Source organism: Dendrobates tinctorius, unplaced genomic scaffold (genome assembly GCF_039654945.1).
Source record: "Dendrobates tinctorius isolate UK_male_01 unplaced genomic scaffold, ASM3965494v1 ptg000082l, whole genome shotgun sequence".
Lineage (NCBI taxonomy): Eukaryota > Metazoa > Chordata > Amphibia > Anura > Dendrobatidae > Dendrobates > Dendrobates tinctorius.
The window spans coordinates 23099668-23119617 of record NW_027361750.1 but is presented as its reverse complement, the minus strand read 5'-3'; the positions used below and the strand labels follow the sequence as shown (position 1 = coordinate 23119617).

The window sequence follows — 19950 nt, the reverse complement described above, 5'->3', positions numbered from 1 at the left end:
GGATTTTACGGAGTTATTGACAAAAATGAACGAGATTTCCTGATCCCTCAGTTCCCAATCATGGCTACATTTTATAGTCTACCAAAAATACTTTAAAAGCACAAACCCATTGAAGGGGAATCCAATAGTCTCAGGTGTCGGAAGTCTTCCCAAAATTTGGGCATATATGTAGACCAGATACTCAGACCTTTTCTAGAATTACTCAATTCACATGTACGTGACACAATGGATCTTTTGAGCAAATTAGATGGATTTGTACTGAACCTAGATATGATCTTGGGAAGCATAGATGTTGAGGCCATATATTCTTCTATTCCACACAATAAAGGCCTCATGACTGTTACTTTTACATATAAAGCCGCACAACAGTATTCACATAGAGCGGCTGTTGTCTTCACTGTAATACAGTTCACATGCCTACATCCTTGCAAGAAAACCGGGAAGGTTACAGATTTAAAACCTGCACTACAGGTCAGTGTACACTACATAATTAAGAACATTGGGAAAGAGATTTTTATAAATTCCATCCAATCTGCTAGCACTGAAAAGTTGCGTTTTTGCACAACGAAAATACTCAGCATCAAAAACTCATCATGGGAACTTAACCTAATAGAGCACACTTTAGATTTTATGACCTGTTGTAAATAGTTTGCTGAGGAATATTAGAAAACTTCCTCATGGGCATCGGTCTACACTTAAATCAGAAATAGGACGCTGTCCCTGGCTGCCAACAGATTCTTATGAAGAAAGGTGGTCAAAAACCCTTGAGTGACTGTAAAATACCTGCAGCAAGATTTTGTGACAGCAGGCACTAAGGTTTGAGGGCAAAATAAGGCACATAATAAATGCTGATCTCCATGCCTGGACTCCAAGATGTTCACTTTTACTGACCCTAAGCACAAGAAAATTTTGCTGCAATAAGCCCAAAACCATATAAATAAGCCACAGAAGTTGTAGGGTTTTGTTGTTGATCTCCGTGATGCTCTGGGGCTGATTTGTTTCTTCTGGCACTGGAGCCTGCAACATGTGGACATCAAGATGGAGTCAATAAAGTATCAAGAAATCCTTGGAGAAAATATCTTGTCTTCTGTGAGAAAGATTGAGTTTGACCTTCCAACAGAAAATGTATCCTAAGCATACCTCAAAGTCTACCAAGACTTGGTTCGTGAAGTACTAGTAGATTCTTGAGTGACAGTCAGCATGTCCTAAATCAACCCCGTAGAAAATCTTTGTTGAGCATTGAAGAAGGCAGATGTAGCACACAAACCCAAGAAAATTCGTGACCTGTAGGCCATTGTCTGTGACAATTGGGCAACAAATCCTCAGGAAAAGTGGCAGAAGCTGGTGTCATGCTATACATCACATGTACAGCAGCCAAAAGGTGCTTTATTAAGTACTAAAAAAAACCCACTTGTCATGAAGGGGTTGCATAATTTTGATCTTTCAGTAGGTGGCATTTGGTGTTAAGTTTGAAGAAGCCACTAGTTGTGTTGAGCTCTTTAAATTGTTCTTGTTCAGTTTATTGTAAACATCAGAAAGATTTTGCTAATAAATCTGATATGCACAGGTGGTAGGCTAATTTTGAGTGCAACTGTGATTACGGTAGTTAGAGTTAAATAGAGAGCACAGAAATTCTCTCTGATCCAAGCTATTCAGTCCTGAAAACCCCCAAGCATTTTAGAATGGATGGGTGGCCAAACTCAACCGCTCTACGCTGGCAATTGCATGGGCCCAGTTGATGTAAGGTATAAGTATGGCAGTGTGTGGGAATTGCCTCCCATTAATTATACACATATCACACGGACAGGTAAGAAAATGCTATTGTGGTTGGAGATTCCTTGAGTGGAAATAGTCAGAATTTGTTCTATTTTTATTACTGATCTCACCAGGGATTGAGCTCATTCTGAAATGAGATGATATAAAATAAATTGTACGTCCTAATCAGGTGTAACGGGGGTATGCAAACAATGTAGTGATATCATTTGGCCATAGTACAAAATTGTGGACATTTTTATGATACTGTGCATAAAACTTTTTTCTCAAAATTACTAGCTTAAAAAAAAAACAAAAAAAAAAAAACACACAAACACGCTGGATATGCTAATGACATTTTTGATAAAACTTTTTTTTATTAATAAAACTCTTGCAAGATGCAGTAGAAATATGCCGCAATCAAGAGGCTAAGCAATTAAAACAGTCTCCCTGTTACAACATAGACTGGAATACGAATAAAGCCTCGCTGTATACTATACGCACATCTATGTATAGGCAGTGGCATACACTATGGAGTACATTCAGTGCTATTACAGCAATTGGACAGCAAGCATTTCTTCACCCTGAATGACGGTAGATTGAGGATTATATATAAAGGGAAGCCATTATTAGAAAATGGATTATGCATTAAATCAAGTTTTTGTGTTAAATGTATTTTAAAATAGAATCTGGATTTTTTTTCATATGACAATCAGTATAATCAACCTTGCACCTTTTTCACTGGCCTCTGGAGCGCTTTTAGATTCCAATCACCTGCTTCAGGAAATGCCACATATAGATAGGTCAGTGATCCGTCCATTGTGGCTAGCGTTTGTACTTGAAGGGAATCTGTTGGCACAGAATGACTAACCACTTTTTTTTTGCTATGAATATTGTAATATGAAAAAACACAAAAAAATATAACTAAAACCTGATGTCAACAGTGGATCAATTGCTGGTAAAAGCTTTGCATTAAAACAGGTGTCTCAGTTTGCGGATGCAGCCCATGTAACCTTTGAGCCCAGCGACACCATCGGCAGTATGAGGCTGTGTGCACACGATGCAGAGTTGCAGCGGTTCCGCAGCGGATTTTACCGCGCAGAAACGTTGCATATCCGCATTGTGATGTACAGTAGCCTTAAAATCAATGTAAAAAAAAAAAAAACGCTGTACAGATGCTGCGGATTTTTCCACGCGGTTTTCCCGCAGTACAAAATCCGCAGCATGTTACTTCTTTTGTGCGGTTTTCCATCTCCCTTGTCACCAAATCCGCAGGGGGAAAACCGCGATGGAAAACCGCACAAAAACCGCATGAAAAATGGAAGAAATCCGCAGGAAAAATGCAGGTCATTTGACCTGCGGATTTCTTTCATTCTGCGCGGAAAAATCTGCAGGGCCAAAAAGTACGTCTGCACTCAGCCTAATGCTTTGATCATCGCTGCATTTTCAATTCAATTTTTAGGACAGAATTTATGTAGAAACCGGACCAGTTAGAAAACAGATAGAAACTGAAGAAGGACCCCACTGACCACAATGGGGTCTGCCTGGTTACTGTTTTATGAACGGAAGAAAAAAAATAAATTCTCCATGCTGTAGTCTTGTTCCATTTATAACAAAACAGAGAGACCCCACTATAGTTAGCGAGAGGGAGTTCTTCCGCTTCAGTTTGCATCGGTTTTGTAACAGATACATTTTCCACATGAATTTTGCTTTTCTGCTCACGAAGCTGCAGTTATACAGTCATGTTATTAGAAGATGTGATCCTGAAATTAGTACAATGCCAGGTTCTATATTCAGAATCAAATAACCTATAGATATGGATCACACAAAAAAGCCCTAAATATATCTTTACTGATTCAATGCTCAGGTCTACAGTTTGTGTGGTCCCAGAACAATGGATGGTAGGAATATTTGGAGATAATGTAGATGTCTGCTGCAATCACTGATCACTACTGCACACAGAGCGTCATAATAAGGGTCTATTCATGCTGCATTTCTGACATGTCTCAGATGGCACGGTATAGGCCTACAGTAGCATCTGTCTTCCATAAGGCTTCCACCATGTTTACTGAAAGATATACTTATTTGCAGGGAGACTTTGTAAGGCACAGTGCTGAAGACTGCAATAGTGTGTGCAGCAGGAAATAAAAAAAAAAAAGCATGCTGCCATATACCAGGCCAGCAGAAGCCATGACACCTTTTAGCCTGTTGAGTTAATAGGGGCTTTCTTGCACAAGTGACAAATGTATGCTGCAAATGCCATGTATCTGCATCCTAAAAGTGACATGTGCTCCTTCACCAACCAACATTCATGAGGTCATATAGCGTCAGAAAGAATAAGGCACATAGGGGATCTTGCTAAAGGGAACGAGACATGAAAGATCCAGTTTCTACAACTAGAAATGAGAGCTCTGCTTTTACTACCAGGGCTTGAAAGTGACTATACGTCATGTGGATTAACTTTGCATATAATTCTCCAGATTAGGTGGACCTATGCCTACAACGTGTTGTTGCTCACGCCTATTGTTTGTGCTGTTATTTGCAGTTAGGAAAGAAAGGTCATCATCTGGAGTTTGTGTTCAGGAAGAGGATTTACCATATATCGCAGAGATTCAACATATATATCTTTGTATGCAGTGTATTAGGGCTGCAGATATTCCTAAAACCAGGTTTTTTATATTAATGTAAAGGAACACTAAGGCTATGTGCGCACGTTGCGGATCTGCTTGCGGAAATTTCTGCATCTCTTGGCAGAAAATGCAGTGGAAATGCTGCGTGTTTTTTGTGCGGACTTTATGCGTTTTTGATGCACATTTACATGCGCATTTGTATGTGGAATTTTTTGCGGAATTGTTAGCCAAGTAAAGATCTACTATTGGAAAAAAAAAAAAGGATGTCATTTTCAAGTCCAACGTCCAGTGTTGATGTGCTTCAACCAAGATAGGCTCTATTCTAGATTCTCCCCCCACCACACTTTTCCTCCTTCTGACATCATGTCCTTTAACAAATCTGCTGCGTTTTTGGCACAAAATCCGCAAACCTTTTTGCTGTTGGCACTCGGGAATGGAGTGTGCGGCTGCATGTATTTCTATGCGTCCGCACGCTCGATCCGAGTGCAAACGGCAGTGCCAGGTATTAAGATGCGAGACTAGTCCGAGTTATCTAGCAGATATGAAGACCAATATAGCTAGAATAAAAAAAAAACAAAAAAAAAAAACTAAACCAAACAAAAAAGACGGCAAAGTGGAACTGCAATGCTTTACCAGCAGCTGGATTAGTTATCTTTGTGTTGCAAGGTTTTCCAAATTTTCAAGAGCACAAATTTGCAAGGCTGGAAGCTAATGCCCTTAATATGGATGCAGGTTATGGAGCAAGATCTGAATAAGAAAAAAACAAACAAAAAAAGAAACTGTAGATCTAGCAGTGATCAATATAAAAATTATGTAAAATATCGAAAAGGGACAGAAAAAAAACACTAAATCACAACAATATCAAATATTATTTACCTGTAAAGTATAAAGTGTTACATGTAAACATGTATTTTTGTTTTGAAAAAAAATGTTACGTTTCTGGAGATTCTCAAAACTTTTCTATACGGGTGCATAGAATTCCAACGCAAAATTAAAAAAAAGGAAAAAAAATTAGACAAAATACACACAAATTTTATAACATTTCATCAAACAAAGTGAAACTTTAGAGTCCTTTTGGGTTTGGACTGCTTGATCCAAGTGATTACTGATTGCCTTCACAGATCATCCTAATGCTGGTAGCGGTGTAGCCACAGCTTAGTCCTTCTTGGCACGGCCCTTAAAATGATCCATGAAATGAAACGCTCCAAAGTAGTCCCCAAGCACAACTCCAAGTTTTGCAGATATGATACTAAAAGGCAAGAAAAGAAAGAAGGGGATTATATGTAGTAAAAAAATAAACAAAAAATAAAAAAAATGTTGGCCATTACTAGGAATGGTAAAAATGAACATATGTAAAATATATTTTTAATTTTGCTCAATTTTCAGCATTATGTAAATTCATGACTCACTTTTTGAATGCAAATATGAGGTACAGACTTCGAGGCATCACCAAGTATACTTGCTCCTTTAGGATGGCATCAACAATCTTATTGGCAGCATAGTCTGGCTCTAATATTGGCATAAACCTAGGCCATCTGGAGGACAGACAACAAAAACTTGAATGCAAATGATCCATGCTCCAAGTTACTTTCTGCTACTTTATTCACTACAGAGAAATTTTGCAAAGATTATTTTATTAATGGATACAACAATGCAGATAAAAACTAGATGTATTGCCCATGGCAAACAATCTGGTCGTTGTAAAAAAAAACCCCTGAAGAAACCCAAAATCTGATTGTTACTATGAGCTGTGAATACATGTCTGCAATAGTCATCATTAACCCTTTTATGACACCTGCAGTAGACATATAACGCTACATAAATACGTCATAAATGTATAGTTGTGTAATGTTAAGGATTCAGGAAGTCAGATGATCCCATCTGATAAATATTCTACGAGAACTGTACAGTATGTAGTCAACAGGAACGGAGACATCCAAGAGCATGGCTCTGGGGTTGACCATCTCTGTATATCTATAGGATGCTTGCCACTAACAGGCACTCAAAAGGATTATTCTCAAAATTACAATGTGGTCTTATGTATATCAATATCATTGAATGTTAAATCTGTTTTGCAGAGATTTATCATGGTTTCCTTCAGCTCCTCCTAGTAGATCATGTGCAGCAACCGCAGGCTCTCAGCTGAGTGTCAGTGTTGGAGGCACAGAAGCGCTATGCTGGGAGGGTATTCTATGAATACATTACGCTCCCGAGCACCATATGGTCCTAAACAGTACCCTGTTTGTTGAAGTAGTAGGTAAAATCGGTCAAAGTTGCAGTGTGATTTTACATCACCGCTGTTAGCTGGTTTCCAGCAGAACTCAACTGTCCTGCTCTCTTCTCTGCCTGCATAAGGGCACTTGAGATAAGTAGGTACAGCCAAGCAGAGACAAGGAAGGCAGAGCTGTGTTTGATGCCTGCTAGTGGCAGATAAATAATGCAAAACTGCTAATGCTGCTGCTCTGTTCAAAAAATAATTATTTGCCATATGCATCAGAGGAGCATTTGGAGTTTCAAATCGCTGATCTGTTAGCGGAAGGCAAACAAAGGTCAGGCTTAGCTGTGCCTAGTTATTTCAAGCTCCATGGTGGAAGCAGAACAGATAACCAGACAGCTGAGCTCTACTGTAAACCAGCAATGATTTAAAATCACACATAGTTATGATGTAGATGAAACACAATCTGAAGTGGGTCTAATCAGGAGCATACAAAAGAGGGATGGAAGGGTTTGCAGCACTAAGGAGAAGCTGTGTACTGCTCAGAAATGCAGTGTAAGAATAGGACTAACCATTCAGCAAGGTGAAGCTGGATTCACAGTGGGGGCAGATGGAGAAGGAAAAGGGGCACCAAAAAGGTACAAGAAAGAATCTTTAGGTTGGGCTTGGTCTTGGCAATAGGTATGCATTTATTGTGTTTTGTGAAAAGTAATGTAATTGTGGTACTATCCCTTTAAAGCGAAACGGTCACCAGGTTTGACCGTTATGAGGTACGGCCACCAATTTCCAGGGCTGATATACAGCATTCTATAGTTATGTATAATTGCCCCAACCCAAACTGAAAGACAAGAGAATCAGCTTTTATTATACTCACCTGGGGGGTGGTCCAGTCCGAGGGATGTCATTTGTTTTGGTTCGGAACCTTTCTTCATTCGATGCAATTGTCCTTGTTTCATGTGGATGACTCGTCCCTACATCATCCACACGATCTTCACGGCATTGCACTCCTGCGCAGGCGTACTACTCTGCCCTGACTAGGGCAGAGTAAAGTACTGCAGTGCACATGCGCGGGGCCTCTAACTTTTCCCAGAGCACTGCACTACTTTGCTCTGCCCTCAACAGGGCAAAGAAGTACGATTGAGCAAGAGTGCGATGAATTGGAGACTGGATGGATAATGTAGGGACGAGTCATCCACACGAGGCAAGAAGATGGACGGCATTGCAAGAAGGGAGGTGCCGAAACAAGACTGGCAACACAACACCCCTTGGACTGGACCGCCCACCAGGTGAGCATAAGTATGTTTTTTCTTGTCTGTCAAGTCGCGTTGGGGCAGATATACAGCATTACAGAATGCTGTATATCAGCCCTGAAAGGTGGTGGCTGTATCATCTGTCAAACACGGTGACAGATACCCTTTGATACAGTGTGATACAGAAGTATATTCTTTTTTGTAGCTTTTTTAGGGATGTCAGGCCATCATCATTCTCCAAACACAATAGTCAGAAGTCCATGATCTAAACAGACTTGTGCCTCCCTAAGGTCACGCTAAACAAGTTTTAATTCGGGACTGTAGTGGCCATAATTGGGTAATGTGCTTTCTGATAGGAAGTTGGTATGCTCTGCCATAAAAGAGGCGGATAATGATATTTCATTACATTTACTCTCAATATTTGTCTCCCTTTCTTCTTAATCAGCTCTTTTGTACCACTAATCCGCCTTGCCTTATTGATTAAACTCAACCACTGCTTTGTGGTCTTGTAGTTACTGACAATTGTCGCTTCCTTTCTGAATAAGGCACTTTGCATTTGTATATTATTTGATGTTATATATATATTCACTTATTTAGAGTACATACTTGGAAGTACATCCGTCAAACATTCCAGTGTTAATAAAATACGGGCATATAATTGTGGTCTTCACGCCAGTCTTTCCCAAAGCCAACATTTCTAGCCCAACAGATTCTGCAAAACCAACGGCTGCAAACTTACTAGCACAATAATCTGCAAGAGAACAGATTTACATATATTTTAACACAAGGCAAATAGAAGTGAGGGGTGTGATCTAAAGATAGGAGAAACGGACACAGAAGAGAACAAAAACAAAACAAAAAACTTTGGTGCTGTATAAGTTTATGCAGCTTGTTATCTTAGTGTGACCTTACACCGCATACAGCAGTTACATTTCCTATTGTGTTGGAAAAAGGCGTCCACGGTTGTGACCAGTTTTACAACGCGTGATGACTCATGTTACATGTCTTTTACTGGGAAATTTGCCCTTTTTACTCTACGGCTCACAACATGGATTATCATCATGTACCGCAAGCTCTTAGGTTCCCTGTAAGAATTGATGGGGGTAACCTGGAGCTATGATTTACAAAAAAAAAAAATAAAAAAAAAAATGGAGGAACAACCACTATAAAAATATATGAAAAGGAATCAACATTTGCGCCCCCAATACAAAATAGAAAGCTGTCTGAATAATCTTTGAGTCCCTTATAAACAGGTGCGCTCAGTTTGAGAAAGTTGCTGCCAGACTCCTCTGGCGGTGGCTTATCTCCCAAACGACAAAAGGATCAGCCATTTAAAATAGATTGGCGACACGAAAACTCATGAGTCTCACTTAACCCCTTCATGGTATATGTGTCCGTCACATATTGGGTAATTGTGTATGGGGCGGGGCTCAGGTATTGAGACCAGTCCACACGCAGGATGCCTGCTGTGTTGCATAGCCGGCATTTACCTCTGACAGCAGCGACTGAAGCTAGCTCCAGTAGCTGTTAAGCCTTTAAATTGCACTGATAACCTAAGGAGCGCAATTATAGAATTATGCAAGTTTGGGTGGCCATGATTGTGGGGTACTGATAGTTGTCACGACAGCCAGGAGCCTTCTGAAGGCTCCCTCCACAACTGCCATGTTGGTACTTTTGTGAAAATAAAACACATAGAATCATAGAATCGTAGAGTTGGAAGGGACCTCCTGGGCCATTTGGTCCAACCCCCTGCTCAAAGCAGGATTCACTAAATCATCCCAGACAGATGTATGTCCAGCCTCTGTTTGAAAACTTCCATTGAATGAGAACTCGCCACTTCTCGTGGCAGCCTGTTCCAGTCATTGATCACTCTGTCAAAAAGTTTTTTCTAATATCTAATCTGTGTCTCCTCCCATTCAGTTTCATTCCATTGCTTCTAGTCTTTCCTTGTGCAAATGAGAATAAAGATGATTCTTCTAAAATGTGACAGCCCTTGAGATATTTGTAGACAGCTATTAAGTCTCCTCTCAGTCTTCTCTTTTGCAAGCTAAACATTCCCAAATCATGCAACCTTTCCTCATAAGACAGGGTTTGCAGACCGGTCACCATTCTGGTCGCTCTTTTCTGAACATGCTCCAGTTTATTGATGTCTTCTTTAAAATATGGCGCCCAAAACTGGACACAGTATTCCAGATGAGGTCTGACCAAAGAGGAATAGAGGGCAATAATCTTCACTTCACGTGATCTAGACTGTATGCTTCTGTTAATACATCCTAAAATTGCATTTGCCTTTTTTGCTGCTGCATCACACTGTTGACTCATATTCAGTCTGTGATCTATTAGTATACCCAAGTCTTTTTCACAAGTGTTGTTGCTTAGCCCTATTCCTCCCATTTTGTATATGCATTTTTCATTTTTATTGCCCAGATGTAGTACTTTGCATTTTCCCTGTTAAAAACCATTCTGTTAGTTGCTGCCCACTGCTCCAGTTTATTTATATCTTTTTGAATCCTCTCTCTTCTCTAGTGTTAGCTATCCCTCCTAGCTTTCTGTCATCAGCAAATTTAATCAGTTTACCCTCAATTCCTTCATCTAAATCGTTGATTAAGATGTTGAACAATACAAGGCCCAGGACAGAGCCCTGTGGTACCCCACTTGAGACATTCTTCCAACTGGATGTGCAGCCATTTACGACCACTCTTTGGGTCCGATCACTAGGCCAGTTATGAATCCACCTGACAGTTGCCTTGTCCATTCCATACCTAGTCATTTTTTCAATAAGGATTGTGTGAGATACTTTGTCAAATGCTTTGCTGAAGTCAAGATATACTATATCTACAGCATTTCCCTACTCCACCCAATCAGTGATTTCATCATAGAAGGAAATTAAGCTAGTCTGACATGACTTATTAGTTACAAACCCATGCTGACTCTGTTTAATCACTTCATTCTTATCGAGGTACTGACATATATGTTGTTTAATAATTTGTTCAAAGATCTTTCCTGGTATAGAAGTCAGACTCACCGGCCTACAGTTGTCTGGGTCCACCTTCTTCCCCTTTTTGAAGATAGGAACAACATTTGCTCTTCTCCAGTCTTCTGGGACTTCTCCTGTTCGCCAAGAATTTTCAAAGATTATGGAGAGGGGTTCAAAAATTTCTTCTGCTATCTCCTTCAGTACTCTGGGGTGTAATTCATCTGGACCTGGAGACTTGAATTCATTTAGGTTAGCTAAGTGTTTCCTCACTATCTTTCTGTTTATAGATATCCTGGATTCTTCTATTCCCTTAATAGGACAGTGAAGAACAGTTGATGTTACATTTCCTTTCTGAGAGAAAACAGATGCAAAATAGGAATTTAAAAGTTCGGCCTTCTCAACATCCTGTCTTACCATTTCATCATTTTCATCCTGTAAAAATCCTATAGCATCTTTGACTTTTCTTTTACTTTTGACATATCCGCAAAATCCTTTATTATTGCTTTTGACATCTCTTGCAAGCCTCAATTCATTGTCAGCTTTAGTAATCTGATTTGTGCCCTGCAGGTTCTGCAGACAGCATTATATTCTTCTTTAGATCTGACTCCCTCTTTCCATTTTATAAACATTTCTTTCTTCCTTTTTAGCATGTGCTTAAGTTCTGTGTTCATCCATCCTGGTTTCCTTAAATACTTCCTATTCTTCCCTCTTTTCGGAATTGTTAACAATTGTGCTTTGAGAATTTCATTTTTCAAGATTTCCCATCCTTCCTGGACATTTTTGTCCGTAAGGATATCCAGCCATTGGATCCCTCCAATTCTCTTTCTGAATCCCCTAAAATCTGCCTTTCTGAAATCTAACCTTGACGTCTGAGTCTTCACAGGTCTTCCTCCTCTAGTTATCCATAATTCTAAAATAGCATGGTCGCTACCTCCTAGGGTCCCAGCCACTTTTACCTCCTCAACCATTTCCTCCCTGTTTATAAGGATTAGATCCAAGGTAGCAGTTCCCCTTGTTTTCTCCCCTACCTTTTGGAAGATAAAGTTGTCAGCAAGAGTGGATAAGAATTTCCTTGACCTGTTAGTTTTGCTTGAGAGAGATTCCCAACAAATGTCTGGATAGTTGAAATCTCCCATGACAACTATGTCATAATTTTTGGAGAACTTGGCCATTTGATGCATAAAGAGTTCATCCATATCTTCAGCTTGCACAGGCAGCCTGTATTAAATGCCTACAATGGTGTCCTTTCCATTGTTCTGTCCTTGTATTTTTACCCAAACAGTTTCCACAGAACTCCCAGTCTCTGAAGCTTCAATCTCTGTGCAGATATACGCGTTTCTAACATACAATGCGACACCTCCTCCTCGTTTTTCAAGTCTGTTTCTTGCAAATAAGTTGTATCCTTCTAGCCTTGTATGCCAAACATGTGTATCGTCCCACCAACTTTCAGTGATTCCAATGACATCATATTTCTGTTCCTACACTACACATACAAGCTATTTGGTATTTTGGTAGAGCAAAAATTAAAATTGGCCAATGCAGGAGTGGGTTAAAGGGGTTTTCAAACCCAGGCTTGATGTTCTGATGTCTGGCCTTCCAGAGTGCAGCTTATTGAATCCTAAAATTGTGCAATATGTATACTGTCAGGATTCTACTTTGTTTGTCTATTGGAGCTGTCGTCAAAGAAGCAAATAGGCAAATCAAAGAGTTCAGTTCAGCCTCCGTTCTTTAAATGGTGTAGTTGGGGTGAGAGTAGGAATAGAATTTTTTTTTTTTTTTTTTTGAGGAATACTTCTATAGAGAAAGAGTTAAGTACTCAGCCATAGCCATCACCTCAGCCGATCTGCTGTTACCAACTCAAGCAACATTCAGACGTAAACTGTGTAAGGAGCGGACATCACAGCTTGGTCACAATGTAGTGTGTGCTCCCGGGTACTTCAGAGCAGCTCTTGTTCATCCAACTAATGAGAATTAAATATAAGCTGATCTGCACTACCCACTGAACAATGTGACGGAGCGGTGCTGTTCTACTCCATATAAGATTTACATCCCAGCAGAATGTTGGGAACACTAAAATCTGATCTTAGAGAAGCTTTTCCATGAAACTTATGCCTTAAACCTGTGTGAATGTTTATGTAGTAGAGTGCAAATGTGTTAATATATAGTTCTTAGTGACCGCAGTCTTCCTCGGTTTCCAGCGCTGCTCTGCTCCTCTTCTCAGTCACGTGACTTATATTTTGACTCTGAGCCTGATGTCACTTTTACATTGTAAGCCTATGAAGTGTCAGAACGAAGCGCCATAGGCCAAAATTCTAAAAGTGATTTCCGGGTAACACACAAACTTCATTGTAATCCAGTAAGTCGGAAATGCAGTCATTTGACCCAGAAAAGGATCGGAGCGGCACTGGAAACTGGGGAAGATGGCATCAGTAAGTATATTATTGCACTTATCGCTATACTTACGTACACATTTACACAGGTCTGTGGCACAAAAATATTTCATGGGAGTGCTTCTATGATGACCTATTTTAAGGATATGTATTCAGTATCATAGTAGTGGGCAACCATGTTAAGCAAGTGACTGATTTATAGATCTCTCTTTTGAACCTGATGAGGCTGCTATACTTACATATCAGAATAGCTGTATGAATCTAAAATTTTAAATGGGTATTCTGCTTGTCTAGCTAGAACAATAGGACAAGACTAAAATGTTCAGTTTAATGTTAGGCAGGGAAACTTTCAGAAAGGACTATGCTGCCATTCATATGTAAGGCTTTAATAATGTATGCAGTTTGCATTGTCAATTCTGATCACGTTCCCTTTAAAGAGTCTACGAGATAAGAGTAAAACAACCAGTGTCACAGGTTTTACAGGACAAGTCATTATACACTTTGCTCTGCATTTGTGGCTTATGTACTTTAGCCTTGACATAACTGCATGATAAGGTATTAGTTGCAATGATCTCAAAGGTCACCATTTTTTTTTTACCAATACCAGTCTGCAGGTAGCACAAATTTACTGATAAGATCTTCCATGAAAATAGAGATTCTCTTGAATCTCTAGAAGGCAGAGTTTTAACTTAAGAATGTTGATCCAGGCTACGACTGCACGAAGGAACAGACGGGTAATCCATACCTGCATTACAGTATATAGTCCTAGGTTTTTGCAACCTTCTAATAAAAACAGGATTGTTGTCGAAGAACATCCAGATTAATATCGCATCGGTGGGAGTCAGACACCCAGCAGACACAAAAATCAGCTGTCAGTCATAAGCTCTGGCCGAGTGGGAACTCTGAATTGAGGTGCAATGTGCATCTCTATTCAATATATATAGTGGCCACTGCCATGTGCTGCAGAACAGCTTCCATTCAAGACAATAGGTACTGTTCAGCAGTAACTGGCAGCAACCACTACACTTTGCATTTCCATTCAAAGTATATAGAAGTGAGTGAGACGGCAAAGACATAGCTGCGTCCTTTAATAGAGGACACTGTCTAATGGGACACCTCCAGCCAACAATAATGGTGGAGGTTATTAAATATGAATTATTTTTATAAGTACTACTTATGAACCTACTGGTCGTGAGTGACCACTTTTTCGATTGAATGGTGCTGTGTAGTGGTGATGTGTTTGCATCCAGCCACTACTACTATTAATCCCCCCCCCGGGATAGGTCATCAATATCTTGTGACCGGACAGATCTTTGAAGCAATTATGAAAAGGTAATGTGGAGTGGTTGGTGACAATTTATGTAAATAGTCTGGACAGTTCTGAGGCCTACAGTAGAACCGTATCCAAAAATGTGTCTGGCTTCATAAACCACCCACCTAGTAGTCATATTAGAGCTCACCTTGGTAGTCACTGAGCGAGCCCTTCACTTTAATAGGTTACACCAGTTCACCCTCACTACACGCTAGTCACAACAGGCTTCAATCTCACCTCCGTAATAGTCACAATGGTCAGACGATCATATAAATCGGACAGGGATCAGAATGCAGTGTACGGACTGACCAGTGGCTCTCTTGAACCAAGTGTAACAGCTTCATGTATTTCTTTGCAGACTTCACGTTTGGATCAGGATAGCCGCTGGCCAGTTCGAGCATTGCATTCTGATCTACATCCTATTTATAGGGCCACCTGACTGCATCCTTAGAGATCATTGTATTGCCACCATTACAGCTTCCTCAGCAAGAAATCACAGTAGGACCTCCACCAACATTTTTTCTTGTTTGAAAGAAAAGAAAAGGCAGCGGCAGATCAGAGGCCACTGATTGGCATCATACGACCACTCCAACCATTTACCCTCCCCCCTTTATTTAATTGTATTAAATATATTGAGCCCAAAGTGATGTAACCCCTTTAAGATGTATAACCCTTTCAGACATTTCTCACCTGCTAGTCCATTGACTCCAATCAGTCCAGCAGAACTTGCAATGCTCACAAGATGACCATGATTGGAGGCCATCATTGCAGGAAGGAAAGCTTTATAAGTCTGTAAGTAAAGAAACAGATTTTTCCCACTACTATATGAAAAGATTATACCTGAAATCAAAAGCTTTTTAGCACTAAAAAATGCGCATCTAGAATTAGGTAGAGCAATAAATTATTATGGTGGTCTAGGCTTTTGAGCGTCTATATTGCCAGAGGGGAAAAAAAATCTCAGAAAAATAAAAATATAAGAGTACAGTATAAGGAGCAGGATAAAAAGTAATGTCTGTGTAACGATTCTGACTAAGAAAATGTGTTCACTTGATCATTCCCAATGGCTGTTTCCATGGAACACACAACACAAAATGTAATTTAGAAAATCCTGTAAATCTGGGCGGTTTTATTAAAAGAAATGAAAAACATAAAAGTCAGACAATGGATCTGGAATACAAGATGTTCTTTTGAAAAGACAGAATAAGAACTTTTAAAAGAAAACTTGACCCAAAATCTGATGTGAACCAGAAATGTGGCCTCGGTGGAGCATTTCTAATGCTGTATAGAAAACAGGAAGAAAAAAAAAAAAAGTTGGGTTTTTGAAGTTGTCACAAATATCCTACACATTAGAAAGAAAAAATACTTTAACATTGTGACCATATTAATTGTAGGAGTGTTTTTTTGGGAATACGCGAACAACCTCTTCTTGTTTTGGGTCCATATTATCTGACTGAACCAATGCCAGGAGTAGCTAAAGCAATACTCTCAAGTAATACTTTTTGGGGCATTATATATACGGTATATATATTTATTATTAGATGGAGCCCCGATGCGAGGGTGGTAATGTCACGATGGGGGCAGGCTTTAATTGTCTGTGTCTGATCGTGTACAGAACATACCACAGCTCCTGGGCAGGGGAGGAAGGAGAAGACAATACTGACATTACAGCAGGAGATCGCAGAGGATACATTTTGTGAGGTAAAATATTGTTTACGAACAGTCAGTGAAATATTTTACCTCTCAAAATGATTCCTCTGTGATCCCCTGCTGTAACATCAGCATTGGCTTTTACTTCCTCCCCTGCTCAGGAGATGTGGAGTGCTCCGTACACGGTCAGACACAGACAGTTTTTAAAATAAAAACCCCTTTAATGTGACCAGCTTCCTCTGTCTGTAGACACGTCGCGCATCTGCCGCCGGGATCAGCCGAACGATTCACTGCGTCTGCGTGGAATTCGCGCAGGAGCAGTAAATCAGACCGCCGCTTTGTGTAGACAGATAGCGGTGGTCACATTTAGGCTATGTGCCCACGTTGCGTGTTAAAACGCACACTAAAAACCGGACTCCTTCCCAGAAATCGCGTGTTTTTTTCCGCGTGATTTTACCGCGATTCTGCCGCGATTTTCTCAAGCACTTTCCAAGCGATTTTTACCTTCCGACGTCCCGGGCTGCCATCCCGGGCCACAGCGTTCCCAGTAATGTCTTGCGAGACCTGTGATGACGCTGGTCTCGCGTTGCTATAGCGATCTCACGAGACCGCTAGAGTCACGCGAGACCACGTCATCACAGGACCTTGCTGCAAGGTATTACTGGGAACGCTGAGGCCCGGGAATGCAGCGCGGGACGTCGGAAGGTAAATATACCCCGATTTTTTATTTTTTATTCTTTTTTTACAGGGGTATGGTACCCAGGGCCTGGAGGACAGTCTCCTCTCCTCCACACCGTGGGTACCAACCGCACATGAGACGCTTAACTTCCCGCATGGTGGGCATAGCCACATGCGGGAAGTAAGCGATTCTCATGCATTCCTATGGGTGCGGAATCGCAAAGAATTCTTTGCGATTCCGCACAAAAGAATGACCATGCTGCGATTTTTTCCGCGATGCGTTTCCGCCGCGGAAAAAAGCGCAGCATTAGCACAGCATGTGCGGAATGCCATAGGAATGCATGGGGGGGGGCGTTCTGTACACGATTTTTAAACGTTTTCGAGCCGAAAATCGCGGCAAAAACGCTTAAAAATCGCATCGTGGGCACACAGCCTAAAACTGCACATGCACTCCTCCTGTACAAAGATGGTGGCGGTCAGTGAATCATTCGGTTGATCCCGGCGGCGTTGTGTTCGCAATGGTGTTCCGCTGGTGGTACCGCGCAAGAGGCTGCATATGGAGTATAGTGTGTGTGTGTGTGTGGTGCGATGGTGTCCCAATATGGCGGTCGGTGAACTTCCACCGCTTGGAATTCTGTGATCTGGTCGGAACAGGATGTGAAGACATTACGAGGTAATTATATATAGATGGTATTGTAGAGTTGAGCTGCCATACCACAGATCCCCCCCCCCGGGGACAATGATGCCACAAATGTATGGAATAGACTAGTCATGTTTCCTAAATCAGGATAACACTTGTAATAATTTTTATCTCTATAACGCCAACATATTCCACACTTTACATTTCAGAGGGGGACTTGTACAGACAAGAAAGACATGACAGAGTGACATGTAATTCAACAAATACCAGAAGCAGTGAGGGCCCTGCACGCCAGCTTACAATCTATGAGGAATAAGGAAGACACAAGAGGTAAAAAGTGCTTGCATTGTACAGTCTGGCCATCAATATGTTAAAATGGATATTCAAATAATGCTGCATGTACCGGTCATAAGCCAGAATGTGTAAAACTACAGACAGCATGCTACAAAGTGCATGGAGGGTGAGGGAACAGATTCCAAGAGGGAACAGATTTGGAAGACAATTTTGGAAAGGCAAAAATTAAATAGTTACATAAGTGAGGTGTTAGGGCAGTCTAAAGAAATGTGTTTTTTTTTAGGGGACGCTCAAAACTGTGAGTATTGGGAATAGAATTGTCCTAGGTGGGTAGTGCATGCCAGAGAAGTGGCGCAATTCTAGAGAAGTCTTGGAGACGGTAGTGGGAGGTTTAGATTATGGAGGATGTTAGCCTTAGGACATTAGCAGAATGGGGAGCGTGGGTAGGGTGGTAGAGATGAGGGAGGAGATGTAAGACAGTGCTGAACCATGGAGAGCTTTGTGGGTGAGAGTGATAAGTTTATAATTGTATTCTGTAGCGGATGGGCAACCAATGCAATGACTGGCACAAAGTGTAGACATCGTTGTAGCGGTTAGAAAGGAATATGATCCTGGCTGCTGAATCTGGAATTGTTTGGGAGTGGGGAGGTTTTAGCAAGAGGGAGACCAATTAGTAGAGAGTTGCTATAGTCCAGATGAGAATGAATAAGAGCAACAGTAAGGTTACTTTCACACATCAAGTTTTTTCCAACAGGCAGGATCCGGCTATTTGTTAAAAAAACAGATCTGGCGAAAGCTGCCACCGGATCCGGTTTTCTCTCATTAAATTGCATTAGCGCTGGATCGTGCCGCATGGCCTTCCGTTTCTTCCAGTTTTCGCCGGATCCGGCTAAATGTTTCATTCCAGCGTCTGAAAAAAATGTCTCTAGTAATGTTTTTTGTCTGCGGCGAAAAACCGGACAGCGCCGGATCCGGCACTTCCAGCTTTTTGCTACAATGCAAGTCTATGGGCGCTGGAATGTGCCGGATCCAGAAAAAGACGGATCCGGACACCGGATCCAGTTTTTTAAGTCTGAGCATGCTCAGATCCAATTGGCCAGCCCCCAGGAAACAGATATAAACAATGCCAGTGAGCCTAGATGGATCCAGCATAAAAACTGATCCATTTCATCAGTTTTCCACAATTTACGCCAGATCCGGTTTTTCTAAAAATAGCCGGATCCTGCCTGTCGGAAAAAACCTGATGTGTGAAAGAAGCCTAAGTTATTGCAGAATCAAATATAAGAAAAGATCAAATTCTAAAGATGTTTCAGAGGTGGAGGTGACATGAGCGAGCGAGTGAAAGAAAGATCTGAATCAAATATGACCCCAAGACAGTGGGCGTTCTACTGGGGAATAAAGGCCCCGTCACAGACAGCGATCTTGCTAGTGAGATCGCTGATTTTGTGACGCCACAGCGATTTCGCCAGCGAGATCGCTGTGTGTGACGGGGATCAGTGACCGGCCCCCCTGCCGGGTATCGCAGATCGTTCTCGATCGGCCTGGGCCATTTTTTGATCGCTGGTCTACTGCTGGCCAGCACGCATCGCGTGTGGCAGCAAGAGACCAGCGATCAGGACCAGCAAGCAAGCTAGTTTCTAATGTAAACATGGGGTATCCAGGAGGCGTGGCTCCTGGACACCCGATGTTTACATTAGAAACCAGCTTGCTCGCTGGTCCTGATCGCTGGAGGGGCTGTCTATGTGACAGCTCACCAGCGATCAGCCTAACGATGTCCCAGCGATCCCATCCATGTCGGATCGTTGGTGGGATCGCTGGGACATCGTTATGTGTAACGGGGCCTTAATGCTAGAACCACAGATGGAAATGGCAATATTGGGTTTAGATAAACTAGTAAAGGAAGGAAACACGGGGAGTTCAGTTTTTGACAGACTCAGTTTTACGGTATGCTCACGGGCTGTATAACATGGCAGAGTTGCATCAGATTTTATTGGATAGCACTCGGCCCAATGTTATATTATGGGGCAGTGCAGATCTGCAATTTTGTCATGCCGATTCGGCATTAGAAAACAATAGCAGCATGATGCGAGAGGCTCAGATATTCGAATACAAGTCTATGGGTGCAAGTGACACATTAGACTGCACTCGGATGCCATCCGAGAGCA

The 19950-nt window shown here is 41.3% G+C and overlaps 1 protein-coding gene across 1 annotated transcript in view; it reads right to left on the bottom strand.

The window, feature by feature from the left end:
• Positions 1-2096: 2096 nt before the first annotated feature.
• The window catches only part of SDR16C5 (short chain dehydrogenase/reductase family 16C member 5), an 86535-nt gene continuing 68681 nt past the window's right edge, over positions 2097-19950 (bottom strand). Inside the window, exons 4-7 of the mRNA XM_073583972.1 lie at positions 15217-15316; positions 8454-8598; positions 5792-5917; positions 2097-5631 (exon numbers count right to left, since the gene is read on the bottom strand). Of these exons, the coding sequence (XP_073440073.1) occupies positions 5538-5631; positions 5792-5917; positions 8454-8598; positions 15217-15316 (465 nt within the window). The 3' untranslated portion in view covers positions 2097-5537. The remainder of the gene's footprint in view (positions 5632-5791; positions 5918-8453; positions 8599-15216; positions 15317-19950) is intronic.